The sequence below is a fragment of the Lynx canadensis genome, chromosome B2 (assembly GCF_007474595.2).
Source record: "Lynx canadensis isolate LIC74 chromosome B2, mLynCan4.pri.v2, whole genome shotgun sequence".
Lineage (NCBI taxonomy): Eukaryota > Metazoa > Chordata > Mammalia > Carnivora > Felidae > Lynx > Lynx canadensis.
In genome coordinates, this window is record NC_044307.1 from 105851209 (window position 1) to 105869232 (window position 18024).

The 18024-nt window shown below is 39.0% G+C and overlaps 1 protein-coding gene across 1 annotated transcript; it reads left to right on the forward strand.

Moving 5' to 3' along the window:
* Positions 1-3415: 3415 nt before the first annotated feature.
* Positions 3416-16452, forward strand: LOC115514985 (amine sulfotransferase-like; the record flags this gene model as incomplete). Its single annotated transcript, XM_030317104.1, has 5 exons — positions 3416-3508; positions 4141-4264; positions 5521-5615; positions 7622-7805; positions 16187-16452. Coding segments are annotated over 5 exons (618 nt in total), but the record flags the coding sequence as incomplete, so codon positions are not given.
* Between the last annotated feature and the right edge of the window lie 1572 nt (positions 16453-18024).

Sequence of the window (18024 nt, forward strand, 5' to 3'; positions counted from 1 at the left end):
CAAACTCAACATTTAAAAAAAAAAACAAATAATCCAGTGAGGAAAGTAGCAGAAGACAGGAATATATTTTTTTCCAAACACATCCAGATGGCTAACAGACACATGAAAAGATACTCAATATTAATCATCATCAGTGAAATACAAATCAAAACCACAGTGAGATACCACCTGACACCTGCTAGATTGGCTAAAATTCACAGTGCAGGAAACAATAGATGGTGGACAAAGATGCAGAGAAAGAGGAACCCTCTTACACTGTTGGTGGGTATGCAAACTGGTGTAGCCACTGTGGAAACAATATGGAGTTTCCTGAAAAAGTTAAAAATAGAACTACCCTATGACCCAGCAATTGTACTCCTAGTATTTACCCAAAGGATACAAAAATACTGATTCAAAGGGGCACATGCATGCCAATGTTTATACTAGCATTTTCAACAATAGCCAAATTATGGAAAGAGCCAAATGCTCATAGACTGATGAACGGACAAAGAAGATATGTTTTATACATACAATGGAGTATTACTCAACCATCAAAAAGAATGAAATCTTGCCATTTGCCACAATGTGGTTGGAGCTAGAGTGTATTATGCTAAGTGAAATAAGCCAGTCGGAGAGAGACAAATACCATATGATTTCATTCACACATGGAATTTAGTAAATAAAACAGATGAGCACATGGCGGGGGTGAGAATAGAGAGGGAAACGAACCACAAGAGACACTTAATGATAGAGAACAAACTGAGGATTTATGGAGGGAGGTGTGTGGGAAATGGGGTAGATGGGTGATGGGCATTAAAAAGGGCACTTGTGTTGATGAACACTGGCTCTTATTTGTAATTGATAAATCAATAACTTCTACTCCTGAAACCAATATTACTCTATGTTAAAAGATTAGAATTGAAATAAAAAACTTGAAACAAAAAATAAAATACAGGCAAAACTTTAAACTTTAATAAATTCAATTACATCAAAGTTAAGCAGTTTGGGTTTTGCTTCACTAAGAATCATTTGGGCAAAGTTAATAGGTGACAGAAAGAATATACATGCTATGTCTACAATGAAAAAAATATTTTTTATCTACCATATATTAGAACTACAAATCAAGTGTGGGGCAGCAATCTGAGAATAAAAAGAGTCAAAGAAATAATCTGAAAATTTACAGAAGAAAACCACCCTCCGCCAATACCAAAAAAACCCCAAGTTGGTAGACAAGATATATTACTTTACATCTACTAGACTGACAAAAATTAGAAAATGAGTAAATCTGAACATGGCAAGGAGTGCAGAGAGATGTATATGCATAAGCATTTTACCCCTGGGAGAATAGTTTAAAGCAGCCATTCTTTGGAAAGCAGTATGGCACTACCTGGACAACTAAAATACACCTATAACAGGCAATTCCTCTCCTGAATATTTGTCCCTATGAAAATCTCATACAGGTACACAGTGAACACGAATGAGGATATACATGGCAGTGTTGTTTGGGTTGGGGTGTCCATTGGTGGAAAATGGATAGGTCAGTGCAGGAATGCACACCCAGAAACATAGACAGCATCTATTAAGCACATTGGATCAGATGTAGCATGTAAATGAACATTAAACCACAGCACACAGTGGCAAACAGAAAGAAATGATGCACATGGATAGGAAATAGAAACACATACAACAATACACGTTCCACAAGAACACTTTCCAATGAGGAATGCACTTTAAACCCCAACACCTGCTTTTCTGTGGTGGGGGTAGTAGTAGGAATTGAAACAGCAAATGAAAATAAATGGACAAACAGAGAGGGAGGGCCTTTGGTGAATCAGTGTTATTAATATAGCATGAACTGAAGAAAATAATTCGTATCCCATTACACTAACGCCTGACTATCAAATAGGCCAAGAAAAATAAAGAAAGGAAGGAAAGGAGGGAAGTGGGGGAGAGAGAGAGAGACAGAGAGAGAGGGAGGGAGAGAGAAAGAGAGAGGGGGGGATTGGGAAAAGTGTAAAAGGGGGAGTGGCAGAAGAAACTGAAAACAGATATCTGAATTTTTGAATCTCTGCAGAGATTTTTACATCATATTGTTTGAATCCCTGCAGAACTGTGCCATGATTGAAAACCTGTCAGCCCTCCTGAATCTGTGATTCCTCCTGCAGAAGCAGTATCTTTTATCTGGGAAAGCAAAAGGATGAAAGAAACCTTCCAGAGCCTTATAACAAGTTTTCATGAATTTGAACTCATTGAGTTACCAGCTGAGGTAACATGCAGGCACACGTGGTCGTGGTCTTCCCTGTGCAACACTGGAGGACTAAAACCACCAATATTAAGATAATGAGATGACCAGATAAGTTGCACTCCACCTGTACCTGCTAGCAAGGCTTCTGCACCCAAAAATGATCTTGCTCACCAGGTGCTGCTGCTTAGCATGGGTGATTGGATGGTCTTAGGAAGGAAGGCTAGGATGGGAATTGATGAGGGGCCAGTGGGTTTTCTCATTTCGGAAGTTGATTTGAACCTTTCTGGGACTTACGATTTTTAGTTGGGTAAGTTTTTTTTTAAGAACATTGCCTGGATATATCTGAACCATGACCTTTATAGAGGGTATGTTTTAATCTTATACCTTTAATCTTAATTTTTATATGAATCATGTAAATTAAGTGTAAGAAATCTAAAGCAGGCAATTACACCCAAATATCCTGAGACAAATGTCCTCTTTAATTAGAATTAAGAGAAGTAGTCATCAGAAAAATGTGTCACATCCTACATACAGTGAAACGCCCAACTTTAGGCATCATCCTGCCCTTCCTGTCTCCATGTGGGTCACAGGGCTTTCCTTAGGGATTTATAATGAACACTATATCCTTAGGTGGACATCATGTGCACAGTAGGAAACATGGGGAAGGGGGAAAAAATGGAAAGTGACTCCTTCAGTGAAATTCCTTTTTTTTTCTTTTTGTTTATATTACCTAAAGTCCTATGAGTGGGCTTGTGGAAGGAAATCTAGAGGCAGACATAGAAGGTAATTTAAAAGTCCCATATATGAAGCAGAAGAAAGCACAGAGGATTCAAAGAATCAATTAGTGCGACAAACTCCCACAGAGTTTCAAATGTAGCATCTCCTTAAAAGGAAAAATAAAGAAAATGTTTGTTTTCTTTTACTCATACTGCATTTTTAATATATTAAAAATTCCATTCTGACCAAATTACCATTATACATGTTATAATAACAAACTCTTATTAAAATACTGATGGCACTTCTATCTGCATTTTGGAGACATTTGTACATCATTGAAAACAAAAATAATTGTTTTACAGGAACCATCTGGTTTCAGCAGATATTAAACTTGATTTATTTTGATGAACATCGAAAAAGCACTGGGAATCTGGAGACAGTTTTTCGAGTTCCCTATTTTGAGTACCCTGATCAAAACGGATTTTGTTAAAAGACCATCTCCTCGTCTCTTCACTACCCCCTCCCATACTATTTGGTTCCAAGTGGCCTGAAGAACAAAAAGCCAAAGTAAGAAAGAGACTATGGCTGTTGAAAGATAACTGCTCTTTTTCTTTCATTTCCTTTCATTACACTGACACTGCATTCATCAAGCTGAAGCAAATGTGGCATTTGACATGCTTTTTTTTCAATAGCCATTTTGTTCTTATCATGGAGAATCTGATTTTTACCTTGTACCCTTTTCCTGATCACATATATACAGCCATTAAAATGAAAGAGTGTATATCTGTGCATTTAATTAACTTTATAATGTAAATTATAATATAATACACATTTTAGATTATATATCCTTTCATTTTTTTAATTAGCTTACTTACTAGGTGCACTTACAATACTAGCAATTCCTTCACTGCTCTCAGTGGCCTCACCACTACCTTTTCATACTTCCACCTATTTTGGTTGGGTACCATGGATAGAGGTGTGTCTGGCGGAGTAATTGAGAGCCACAGGCCAATCATGGAGGGAGACGCAATGTAGAGAAGGGGAAACCCAAAATACAAAGAACACTGAATGTCTACAAGACATAGTTAGGAAACTATAAAGTTAAAAAAAAAACATACTTCACCCAATTGGAAGGTATTCGGGTAAAAATATGATGTAATGAAAGCAACAGAAATAATGAAGACTTCCTTTCTTTGCAGATTATTTATGTATACAGAAACCCTAAGGACGTTATGTGCTCATATTTTCACTTTTCAAAGAAGATGCCATTACCTACTACAAGTACCATTGAGGAATTCATGCAACTATTTCTAGAAGGAAAAGGTAAATAAATTTATATAAAGCAAGTAATAAGTTTGCTGTCCTGCAGTGAGGTTTTAGCTTAGTGAATATGACAGAGGGTAAAAAAGAAGCTGAAGTAGAGTTGAATGAGGGTGAGTAATCAATGTATTAAGCCATTGGTAGGGTTGTCCTAGATGACCATGCCCTGCCATTGTTACAAATTATGATGCCCCTGCGCTTCTCAGTAGACTGTCAAGATTACAAAGTCATATCACAAAGGAATATTTACATTTAGCTATGAAAACAGTGGTTCATAAGCACAGGGGTTTCTGTTCTAGCTCAGTGAGAAGAATCTCAGTTCAGATCACAGGTTTGGAGCTTTGCACTGCATATTGCAAATGGCTGCTGCCAAGAGCTTCTATTTGATAAAGTTCTATTCCATATTTGTTTCTTTTTTATTAAATTTTTATATATTTATTTATCTGTAAATGTTTATTTTTGAGAGAGAGAGAGTGAGAGAGAAAGGAAGTGCACGCTAGTGGGGAGGGGCGGAAGAAGGAGACAGAGGATCTGAAGTCTGCTCTGTGCTAACAGCAGAGAGCCCTATGCGGGGCTCCAACTCAAAAACCATGAGATCATGACCTGAACCAAAGTCAGATGCTTAACCAACTGAGCCACTCAGGCGCCACTTTTATTTATTTTTAAAGTAATCTCTACACCCAACATGGGACTCCAACTCACAACCCTGAAATCAAGAGTTGTATACTCTATCCACTAAGCAAGCCAGGACCCCACCCCCCACACTTCCTTTTGTGAGGAGGCACCACTGTAGCTGGTTGAGCAGGAGCCAGTCCTCTGAAGTAGAGGTGATGATATGGAACAGGAGAGCTATGTTTAGTGTCAAATGTACTGTGCAGAGCAGAAGTGACTCCTCAGGGAGCCCATATGTTCCATGTAGCCAGGAAAAAGTTCTATGTGCTTGGGAAGACCAGGAGGAGTGAGAAGGAGAGGATTCTTTCCTCCATTTTCCTCCTTGGTTTTTCTAACCACATCCTATGTTGATTTTGTGTCTATTTTAAGAGACTAATTTCTCCTTGAGTTCATGTAATTGTTTTCTGGTAGAAGCTTGATGGTTCTCCCATAACCAGGTGCTAGGGGAAATCAGGACTCTAGCAGTACACTTCCTGTACACTTCCTTTTCCTTCTTTGTTACTAAAGACTCCTGCATCTCCTAAGACTGTAACTCATTTTCAGTGTGTTCAACACATTTACTTAATGACTATCTATTCTCCTCACAGTGCTGGGAAGCCTTTGGTTTGACCACATCAAAGGTTGGCATGAGCACAAAAGCCTCTTCAACATCGAGTTCATGATGTATGAGGAGTTTAAAAAGGTGAGAAAAGTGACATTAGTGACTTCACAGAATCTGTAAGGTAGCCTGGCTGAACGTATTGATTGCTCATGCCCAGAACACCCAAAGGGCGATATCAAATTTGAGATCCCAGATGAAGTGGACCAGGAGACATTTTTCCAGTATCACTTCTGTACTTTGTTTGCCAGGTTTTCATTTACAGCTAATACTGGAAGTTTCTTTTCAAAAATCGTCTGTGTGTGAGGAATTATCTGTGTATGTATATGATATGCATATGTTTGATTATTTAGAGTCAGACTATTGGTCTCTCTTTCATGGATTGTGAAATCTATTTTCTGCACTATTCATTCTAATAACATTCTAAATGTTATGTTCATCATTCTTGGGTGCATCTCTTGGGAAACTTTAATCTTGTCTGCATTGTGTATGATTAAAAATTCCCAGAAAAATTAAATGAAAATGCCTCCATATGATTAGACATAATTCAGCACCCAGTACAGTCAACTCTAATCGGCTTAAAATGTAGGAACTTCTGTTGTTTATTGACTGAATCCCAGAGGAAGGCTACCCTTATGCTGAGTGTTACCGCTAAGCAGTCAAGAATGTCCCAGCATTATCTGTCTTTCTTTTGTATCATATTTGGTGTGGCAAGGATGTCTCCCATCATGGTAGCAAGGCAGTTGTAGTTGTGTCCTCAGATGATAACATGTAAGGCAGAAAGAGAGGGAACTGGGATAAAGGGGCCTTCTTGCCCTGCTTTATTTCTACTTTTTCTCTAGGAGGAAAATCATACTTAGTAACTTCTCTTTGACTTCCTCTTTCTTTTTTAAAAAAGTTTATTTTGAGAAAGAGAGTAAGAGAGCATAAACAGTGCAGGGACATAGAGAGAGGGAGGGAGGGAGGGAAAGAGAGAGAGAGAATCCCAAGCAGGCTCAGATCAATCAGTGTAGAGCCGGAGGCAGGGCTCAATTCCATGACCCATGAGATCATGACTTGAGCTGAAATCAAGAGTCAGGCACATAACCAACTGAGCCACCCAGGAGCCCCTTGACTTCCTCCTTCTGTTTCAATGCCAAAATTGGGTCATATGACCAATGAGAATAATCTCTTGTAGAGACAATAGAATTGCTTTGAGGATCATGGATCAATCAGAATAATTACTGAATCAGGACTGGGCACTAATGCCAGAACATCACCAGGTGAACTCTTAGCAGGGAAGAAGAGAAAGAGCTGAGAGGCAAGCTCTCCTAAGGACGTCTCCATCCTGAGTATTTGTCACTAGTCTGTTACACCTGCCCCAGAGCATGATACTAAGCCTAGACTTTCTTGTTGAGTCCATATCACCTACCAAATAGAGATTCAGTGTCTGGCTCGCCTTGAAACCTTCCTCACGATATGATCCCGCTATTGCTTCCACCCTCATCTCCCATATTCTCATCCAAAGCCAGTTTCCACTAGCTCTACGGAAATTGAACTTCTAACTGTCCTGTGACCTGTTATCTCACAACTTCTACGCAACCACAATGTTGCAGATATTCTTTCATTTCTCTAGACTCCATATCTTTAGTTTGTCTACCTAGAAAATTCCCATTTTTGCTTTAATTCCCAGAACAAATTTCTTGTCTTTATTGAAATATTCTGAGTTCTGTTACACAATTAGTCTTTCCCAAAGGTCCTTGTACTGAATTCCTAGGATTCATCCCCAGTTGTATCTCTGTTCACTCGCACCATCACACAGGGCAGTGTCTGTCATTTAGTAGCTACTCCCCAAATACTTGCCGGTAACACAGATAAAACAAAATATGAGTGTTCTCAAAATGAACCCAAATGTGCTCTCAAACAGTGGAAAAGTGATGGATTAATTTATCAAGAGGGAATAAGCAAGTCACATCTCAAGGAACAGCTCCACTTTCTAAGCAACCTAAGCACCTACGATGTTCACTCCCATAATGATATTTATCTATGACACTTGTATAAGTCTTCTTTGTGATAACATGCATAATTTATCATACTGTGATTTATTTCAGGATCTCAGAGGTTCTATGTTAAAAGTCTGCAAATTTCTGGGGAAAGAATTAAGTGATGAGGACATGGATACTGTGGTGAGCCAGGCCATGTTTGAGAACATGAAGTTAGACCCACGGGCAAATTATGACAATATACTAAAGGACCAATTTGGGATACAAGAAAAAGGTCATTTCCTTCGCAAAGGTGAGGTTGAACAGTGAATGTCTGTATTGTACTGTGTCACAAATGAACCAAGTGTAGCTTCTAAGCTTCCTGGCTCACTTTTCTAACATGGACCCTTATGGCCCAGTTCCCGTCACTAGACAAATGATTTTCCATGATTTCTTCTTGTTGCTCTTCAAGAGACTATATAATGTAAGTGAATGTATCTGATGAATAGCCTAAAATCAAAAGGCCTTCTCCATGGCCCCTGGAAATCTACCAATGCCAGTACAATGTCTGCCACAAAATGGTTGTTCATTTACTGTTAGATTGTTTCCTTCCATTAGCATGGGATCGGCACATGATGATGAGGCAATGCTGGGGCTGTTGGCCAACAATGACTGCCCTTCCATTTCTGTGATTTATCCCTGAGTCTCCCCAGGGCTGAATTAACAACATGCATTCACTGATCTTTTGTTATTGCACAGGACTATCATGTGTCCTCTAGTAAACCTCATAAAAATGTGTAAGTTTCTCTCATTTATTATAATATCTCATACCTCTGATGAGTGAGTTTTTAAGTGAATGACTCCTTCCTGTAACTGATAAATTTCACCATGTTTTAATATTTTTGTTACTTGTATAATCATTCTAAGTTATATTTATGATCTTCTATCTTAGTACATGGAACATCTATAATACAGAACTATAGACATAAATTTTGCACTTAATCATAGGGTTCCATGCCTCTTTTTCAAGTAGTAATAAATATTGGCTTTGATTTCTCTCAGTATTTCCGTCACCTGGTCTCTTCATATATCTTTACCTGCTCAATTAAAAAATGTGAAGCACTGGTAACTCGGAGCCAACCTAAAGTGGAGACATTCCCTTCCTGTTATGCTCAGAACACCCTGTCTTGTAATAGACCACATCCCTTCTCAGCTGCCATCATCATTGCACTTGAAGTTTGTTTTCCCTTGAAAAAATAAATTTTTCTGTGTTTATACATCTTTAACTTACCTGAAAATGAGAGACTCAAATAGCTAAGAAGACAAGGAGGAGGAGCCAATTTTCCTTGTGGAAGTAAAGCACATTCCCATATGTTTCTTCTCCATAGACATGTACTTTTCTCTTACATTTTATCTAAAGGAACATCATTTGCACTAACTTTACCACTCCTACATGGTTTTCCTTTGTGTTTTCAGTTTTGTTAGTATTTCAGTTTGTTTCAGTCATTTGTTTATTTCAGAGTGCTTTTACAATCAGTGTTTCTTGTCTTGCCTTTCCTTCTATCTACACGCATTTGTCATCACATCTCTGTGTCTATAACTTTTTAAATATAATTTATTATCAAGTCAGCTAACATACATTGTATACAGTGTACTTTTTGTTTCGGTGATAGATTCCCGTGATTCTTCGCTTACATACAACACCCAGTGTTCATTCCAACAGGTGAGATGCCCATCACCTATTTTCCCCTCTCCCCTGCGCCCCCCCCCACCCATCAACCCTCACCTTTGTCTCTGTATTTAAGAGTCTCTTATGGGTTTGCCTCCCTCTGTGTTTGAAGTTATTTTTTCCCATTGCCTTCCCCCACGGTCTTCTGTTAAGTTTCTCTCAAGTTCCACATATGAGTGAAAACATATGATATGTCTTTCTCTGACTGACTTATTTCACTTAGCATAATGCCCTCCAGTTCCATCCACGTTGTTACAAATGACCAGATTTCATTATTTCTCATTGCCAAGTAGTATTCCATTATATATAAACCACATCTTCTTTATCCATCATCAGTTGATGGACATTTCGGCTCTTTCCATAATTTGGCTATTGTTGAAGGCACTGCTATAAACATCGACCCTTTCAAACAGCATACTTATATCCCTTGGATAAATACCTAGTAGTGCTATTGCTGGGTCATAGGGTAGTTCTATTTTTAATTCTTTGAGGAACCTCCACACTGTTTTCCAGAGCAACTGCACAAGTTTGCATTCCCACCAACAGTTCAAGTGGGTTCCTGTTTCTCCACATCCTCACCAATATATGTTGTTTCCTGAATTGTTAATTGTAGCCCCTCTGACTGGTGTGAGGTGGTATCTCAATGTGGTTTGATTTGTATTTCCCTGATGATGAGTGACATGGAGCATCTTTTCATGTGTCTGTTGGCCATCTGGATGTATTTTTTGAATAGACACTGGAAAAGTGTCTATTCATGTCTTCTGCCCATTTCTTCACTGGATTATTTGTTTTTCAGGTTTTGAGTTGGCTAAGTTCTTTATAGACTTTGGATACTAACCCTTTATCAGATATGTCATTTGCAAATATCTTCTTCCATTCCGTCAGATGCCTTTTAGTTTTGTTTTGTTGATTGTTTCCTTTGCAGTGCAGAAGCTTTTTATCTTGATGAGGTCCCAATCGTTCATTTTTGCTTTTATTTCTCTTGCCTTTGGAGACGTGTCAAACAAGAAATAGCTGCAGGTGAGGTCAAAGAGGTTGTTGCCTGTTTTCTCCTCCAGGGTTTTGATGGTTTTCCTGTCTCACATTCAGGTCTTTCATCCATTTGGAGTTTATTTTTGTGTATGGTGTAAGAAAGTGGTCCAGTTCATTCTTTGGCATGTTGCTGTCCAGTTCTCCCGGCACCATTTGCTAAAGAGACTATCTTTTTTCCATTGGATACACTTTCCTGCTTTGTTAAACATTAGTTGGCCATACATTTGTGGGTCCAATTCTGGGTTCTATATTCTATTCCATTGATCTACGTGTCTGTTTTTGTGCCAGTACCATACTGTCCTGTTGATTACAGCTTTGTTGTAGAGTCAGGGGTTTTGATGCTTCTTGCTTTGGTTTTCTTTTTCAACATTCCTTTGGTTATTCTGGGTCTTTTGTGGGTCCATATAAATTTCAGGATTGTTTGTTCTAGATTTCAGAAAAATGCCAGTGCAATTTTGATTGGGATTGCATTAATGTGTAGATTGTTTTGGGTAGTGTTGTCATTTTAACAATATTTGTTCTTCTAATCCATAAGCGAGGAATGTTTTTCCATTTCTTTTGTCTTCTTTCAATTTCTTTCATAAGTTTTCTATAGTTTTCATCATACAGCTCTTTTACATCTTTGGTTAGGTTTACTCCTAGATATTTTATGGTTCTCAGTGCAGTTGTAAATGGGATCAATTTCTTGATTTCTCTTTCTGTTACTTGTTTATTGGTGTATAAAAACGCAACCAATTAATATACATTGATTTTGTATCCTGCGACTTTGCTGAATTCATGTATCAGTTCTAGCAACTTTTTGGTGGAGTCTTTCGTGTTTTCCATGTACAGTATCATATCGTCTGTAAAAAGTGAAAGTTTGACTTCTTCTTTGCCAATTTTGATGCCTTTTATTTCATTTTGTTGTCTGATTGCTGAGGCTAGGACTTCCAACACTATGTTAAACAACAGTGGTGAGAGTGGATAGCCCTGTCATGTTCCTGATCTCAGAAATTAACTAACTTTGCTAGTTAAGGGTCTGTTCAAATTTTCTATATCTTCCCATTTGAGTGTTGGTAGTGTGTGGGTGTCTAGAAAATTGTCCATTTCTTCCAGGTTGTCCAGTTTTTTGGCATATAATTTTTCACAGTATTCTCGAATTGTTTTATTTCTATGGTGTTGGTTGTGATCTCTCTTCTTTCATTCATGATTTTATTTTGGGTTCTCTCTCTTTTCTAATTAGAAGTCTGGCTAGGCGGTTATCAATTTTGTTCATTTTTTCAAAAACAAACAGCTCTTAGATTCATTGATCTGTTCTATTCCTTTTTTGGATTCTATACTTTTTATTTCTGCTCTAATCTTTATTATTTCTCTTCTTATGCTGGTTTTGGGGTTTCTTTGCTCTTCTGCTTCTAGTTCCTTTAAGTGTGCAATTAGGTTATGTATTTAGGACCTTTCTTGCTTCTTGAGATAGGCCTGGGTTGCAATGTATTTTCCCCTTAGGACTGCCTTTGCTGCATCCCAAAGGGTTTGGACTGTCATGTTTTCATTTTAATTTGCTTCCATATATTTTTTAATTTCTTCTCTAATTGCCCGGTTGATCCATTCATTCTTTAGTAGGATGTTCTTTAACCTCCATGCATTTGGAAGCTTTCTAAATTTTTTTGTGGTTGATTTCAAGTTTAATAGCATTGGGATCTGAAAATATGCATGGTATGATCTCAATTCTTATATATTTATTGAGAGCTCTTTTGTGACCCAGTATGTGATCTACCTTGAAGAACATTCCATGTGCACTCGAAAAGAATGTGTATATTGCTGCTTTTGGATGAAAAGTTCTGAATATATCTGTCAAGTCCATCCAGTCCAGTGTGTCATTCAAGGCAATTGTATCTTTATTGATTTTCTGCCTAGATGATCTGTCTATTGTTGTAAGTGGAGTGTTAAAGTCCTCTGCAATTACCATATTCTTACCAATAAGATTGCTTTTGTTTGGTATTAATTAATTTATGTATTTGGGTGTATCAAGTTGGGGGCATAAACATTTACAATTGTTAGCTCTTCTTGATGGATAGACCCATAATTATGATATAATGTCTTTCTTCAACTCACGTTACAACCTTTAGTTTAAAATCTAGTTTGTCTGATAGAAGTATGGCTACTCCATCTTTCTCTGGACTTCCAGTAGCATGATAGATGGTTCTCTAACCCCTCACTTTCAATCTGAAAGTGTCCTCAGTTCTAAAATGAGTCTCTTGTAGGTGACATACAGATGGATCTTGGGTTTTTTGTCCATTCTGATACCTTATGTCTTCTGAGTGGAGCATTTAGTCCATTTTCATTCAGACTTATTATTGAAAGATATGGATTTAGTGTCATTGTGTTGTCTGTAGGTTTCATGCTTGTGGTGATGTCTCTGGTCCTTTGTAGTCTTCACAGCATTTCACTCACAGAGTCCCCCTTAGGATTTCTTGCAGGGCTGGTTTAGTTCATGAGCTCCTTCAGTTTTTGTTTGTATGGGAAAGGCTTTATCGCATAAACATTCTTGACTGCATACTTTTTGTATTAAGCACATTGAATATTTCCTGCCACTCCCTTCTGGCCTGCCAAGTTTCAGTGGTTAGGTCTGCTACTATCCTTATGTTTCTACCCTTGTAGATGAAGGCCCATTTGTCCCTAGCTGCTTTCAGAATTCTCTCTTTATCTTTGTATTTTGCCAGTTTCACTATGATATGCCTTGCAGAAAACCAATTCTTGGTAAATCTGAAGGGAGTTCTGTGCTTCCTGAATGTGGATGTCTGCCTCCTTACCCAAATGAGGGAAGTTCACAGCTATAATTTGTTCAAATAAACCTTCTGTCCCTTTCTCTCTCTTTCCTCTTCCAGAACTCTTATGATATGGATATTATTTTATTTTCATTGAATCCCTTAGTTCTCTAATTCTCCCTTGTGGTCTAGTATTTTTCTTATCTCTCTTTCCCCAGCTTCATTGTTTCCCATAATTTTATCTTCTATTTCACTTAATCTCCCCTCTACTTCCTCCCTCCTTGATTTCACTGCATCTAATTTATTTTGCACTTCATTTACAGCATTTCTTAATTCATCATGACTATTCCTTAGTTCTTTGATCTCTGCAGCAATAGATTCTCTGCTGTCTTTTATGCTTTTTACAAGTCCAGCAATAATCTTATGACTATTATTCTAAATTCTTGCTCAGATATATTGTTTGCATCCATTTAGCAATTCTCTAGTGTTATTTCTTCCTGGAATTTCTTTTGAGGAGAATTCTTCTGTTTTGTCATTTTGGCTAGTTTTCTGTCCCATATGTGTTTTAATAGTATGTCCTGCACTTGTGAGCACTTTTATATTAAAAAGGGGTCATACACTGTCCAGGGCCTGGCCCTTCAGGAGGTGTTTTTTGGAGTATGTTTCTTGCTCTCTGTTGTCACTTTGGTTGCTTTATCTCCCTACTTGTAGTGATGTTTTGGACCCTCCACCAGGTGTGCTTTGATTTGTTCATTGAAGTAACTCTGGAAAAAATTTTAAAAAGGTGGAGGTGGTAGAAGAAACCTTATCCCATACAAAGAGAGAAATGACAGGGGTGGGGAAAAAGGAAAGGAAAAAAAAATTGACTGGGCAGAGAATCAGAGAAACTATACAGTCTAACCCAGAGAGAGAGACAGAGAGAGAGGAAAATAATGAAGAAGGAGATACAGAAGATGTATAAAAAGAATAGATTAAAAATGTCTGCATGAGGCGTTTGGGTGGCTCAGTCAGTTAAGCATCCTACAATGGCTCCAGTCATGATCTCGGGGTTTTTGGTTTCGAGCCCCATGTCGAACTCTGTGCCGACAGCTCAGAGCCTGGAGCCTGCCTCAGATTCTGTGTCTCCCTCCCTCTTTGCCCCTCCCCTGCTTGTGCTCTGTCTCTCTCTGTCTCTCAACAATAAACAAATGTTAAAAATTTTTAAAAAATTTCTGATTAAACAAACCAACAACCAGAATAACCAGAATAGACAAGGGAAGGAATAAGAGAAAGAAAGGAATAAGAAAAAAAATTATACACACACACACACACACACACAATAGAATTGACCAAGAACCAATTCAGAAAATGCAAAAACGCTGGACCTATATCTGCCAGTGCCTTGGGGCTGGTGGCTGTGCTGGTCTGGAGGAGGGGCGGTATGATTCCCTCCGGTGTCCATCTTGCTCCAGTAGATACATAGTTACCAGGTGTAGAGGGGCATGGTTTCCTATAGGCAGGTCCTGCCTCCACTGTGGGCTCCTTGTCCATTTCCTGAAGCCCCACCTTGTTGGTGATGGGGAGATAAATGGGATACCCCAGCCTCTCCCCACCAGACTGGGAGTCCCAAACCACTCTTTTCAGGCTATCCTCACAGTGCCCTGCCGGTGCAAGTGGGTCAGTTTGTTCAATGTCTTAAAGGATCCTTCTCTGCACAGCCTGGTTCCGGGGAAGTGCCACTCCGTCAAGCCAGCCAACAAAGGGCTTCTGACTCCTCACATTGCCACATGGGCACAAGCCACTGGTTTGCCCTGCTCCAGTCTCCTGTGCCTCCCAGGCGCTAGACTGGGATTCAACCCCCATGTCTTAAAGGATCTCACTTCCTGCAATCCCTCCCGTCCCAGGGTAGGGTCACTCCACCAGCCAGCTGACAAAGGGTCTCTGACCAGCAGGCACCTGCAGGCTCTTTTGTCCTTGGAGGCTATATGACTCCTTCCCACAGCACTATAGGGAGAGGATAGCTCTCTCCAACTGCACCTGTCAGCTCGAGAGCTGGGGCTGGCTCCACTTCTCCTCAGGTGCATGAGCAGGACAGCAGGCTCCAGTCCAAACAAAGCTCCGCAGCCTTAGAATGAGGTAGAAATTGGTTCTTTTTCCTTTTTTTCCATTCCCCGGTCTGTGGTTTTGGGGTTTTTTAAATATTTTCTTAATGTTTATTTTGAAGGAGAGAGACAGAGTGTGAGTGGAGGAAGGGCAGAGAGAGAGGGAGACACAGAATTAGAAGCAGGCTCCAGGCTCTGAGCTGTCAGCACAGAGACCGACGCGGGGCTCGAATTCACAACAGCGAGATCATGACCTGAGCCGAAGTCAGACGCTTAACCGACTGAGCCACCCAGGGGCCCCCCGGTCTGTGGTTTTTCTCTTGTCCAAATTCATTCCTACACTTCCACAGTTTCTCTTTCTCTTCCTTTTGTCTCTCCACTGAAGGGGATCCCTCCCTCTGTGCCTACGCTCCCCCCCCCCATTTTATCTCTCCCAATTTGCAATCACACACCTATGGCCTGCCAAGTTGTCCCCGTGGGCCTCTGGAGATGCTTCTGTCACTCTGTAGCCTGGATTCCTGGATTCCCAGTCTTCTGGCCTCAATACTGCCATGTTTGAGGGAGGAGGGAACTTCGGGTCCCCCTACTTCTCTGCCATCTTGACTCCTCCTGTGTCTATAAGTTTAATGTAAAACTTTAATAAGCCTCTGTGGGTACAGATGGAAGAGTTACAGGGGAGCCATTCAAAACTGTAAGAACTTGGGCTATATTTTAAAAATTCTCTGAGCATCCATGTTCTTATCAGTAAATATTTGCCCAGGGACATCTGATTTTTGAAACTTTTAAAGGACTCCTGTGAACTCTAATAGCCCATGCTAGCCTGGAACAAAATAGTAAAGTAGTTGCATGAGTTTTCTCCTTTTCCAGGTGGCTGACAGCTAAGGAGTTGGGCTAGCTATCTTAAATCACATCATATTTACTGTGATGAGTTTGTGTGCCCTCTTGCCATCAGGTGGGAGAGGAAGGGCATGCTCATGTGCAGGAGCAACTGGGGCCTTAGCGGGGAGGAAAATGGAAGTGTAAACAATGGTGTTTCTCCCAACACTAGGGCATCATGCCCCCTCATCCCAGAGTCTTCGTTGAAACAATTTGTTTGCTTTTCCTCCAGGTACCATTGGAGACTGGAAAAATTACATGACTGTTGAGCAGAATGAAAGGTTTGACAAGATTTTCCAAAAGAATATGAAAGATTTTCCCTTGAAGTTCATCTGGGATATGAATGAGGAATAGAATTCTAGGTGATGCACAACTATTTTCAGAAATCACCTTCAGAAGGAAATATATTGAATTTTACATTTTCATCTTTGACTGTCATGGGCTTATTACTGAAAACTCTCAATGATTAATAAATATTAATATGTTGTCTTTACATCATTTTCCATCTGTGGCCTGTTTTCCATTTGCTGAATTCCTCAGTTTGTGATCAGGAGAGGATTCCTCTCTTTGTTTTGGTGTATAATTATGGAGTTGATTTTATTCTACATTCAGCAATTCCAAAGTTCTTGAGCAACAAAGGAGGTCTTAATGTATGATTGATTTGAAATCATAAAATAGAAGCCTTGTCACTTATAAAAAAACTATTTATGGTTTTTCTTCATATTTTAGAATTTAATTTTTAGGTGATCAGATGAGTCAACATTTCATTTTATGGTTTCTATGTTTTGTTTCTAACAGAGTGTTCCTGTCACAAGTATTTTCATGTATTCATAAATCCTATTTTTATTTAATCTGAACATTTATCTTGTGTTGTAAGACACGAAATCATTTAATGAATAGCCATCATTTTCCTACTGATTAAAATAGACATTATCTTGTTCTAAAGAATTTTCTGCCCATGAGTTGATTTACATAAAATGAGGTATTTTCTGTTGATATACTTTTCTTTTTCATAACCATGCCATAATTTCTAACATAAACTGTCATGATGAGTTTTGTTAGAATTTTGTTAAGTATTGCTTTCCCTAAAAAAATCATTTGAAAACTGACATCGACACTAATTGAGTCTTCCCATTCAGAGATTTTATACACTCACCATTTATTTGTATTTTTTTTTCTGGTCATTTAGTGAAGGTACATGGTCCTTAAATAAACCTTGCTCATTTCTTATAAAGTTTATCCTAATCAGGTATAGATGGTATTTGTAGCTATTGGGAGGAGGATTTTTTTTCTTTTTTCTTTTTAGAAAGAGAGAGCAAGAGTAGGGGAGAGGGGTGGGGGTGGGGCAAGAGAGGGAGGGGAGGGAGAGAGAGGGGGAGAGAGAGAGACAGAGAGAGAGAATCTTAAGCAGGCTCCATGCTCAGCAGGGAGCCTGATGCAGAGCTCAATCTCACAAATCTGGAATCATGACCTGAGCCAAAATCAAGAGTCAGATTTTCAATGGACTGAGCCACCCAGCTGCCCCAGGGAACCTCTTTAAATTTTGCACCAGATGTAAGTGTCTTAATCACCTTATCATAGTCCTTAGGAGTTCCATAATGCTTTCAGAGTTTCTTGGCCTCCATTCCCCAAAACATTAGGTATTTGCCATCTGGAGCTTTTAATAATGCTTCCAGAGTCTGCATTACTTCATAATTTTGGGCCACCAATAATGCCTTAAGAAAAAAGTGTATAAATGCTGATGTAAGGCAAATCCAATTAAAAGGTTACATGAACATTTCCTAGTTAAGGGGAAACCAGCAACAGTAATCAATAATATCTCTTATGAATGACAAGGATGAGTTCTTGATTGTACTGTCACAAACTCCAAAGATATATGTACCGAGAAGCAAAAGGATGCATTCCAGGAGAAAAGAGATTGTGGACTTTCAATATCTATGTGCTAGCACATTATTTGTGTTATGGAGGTGCAGACAGGAAGTAGGTAAAGTACTTCAAGTAGCTTACCGTGTTTGTCTTTCAGAGAATATACGTGTTAGGCAGCAAAGGTAGGCATTTTATAATGATATA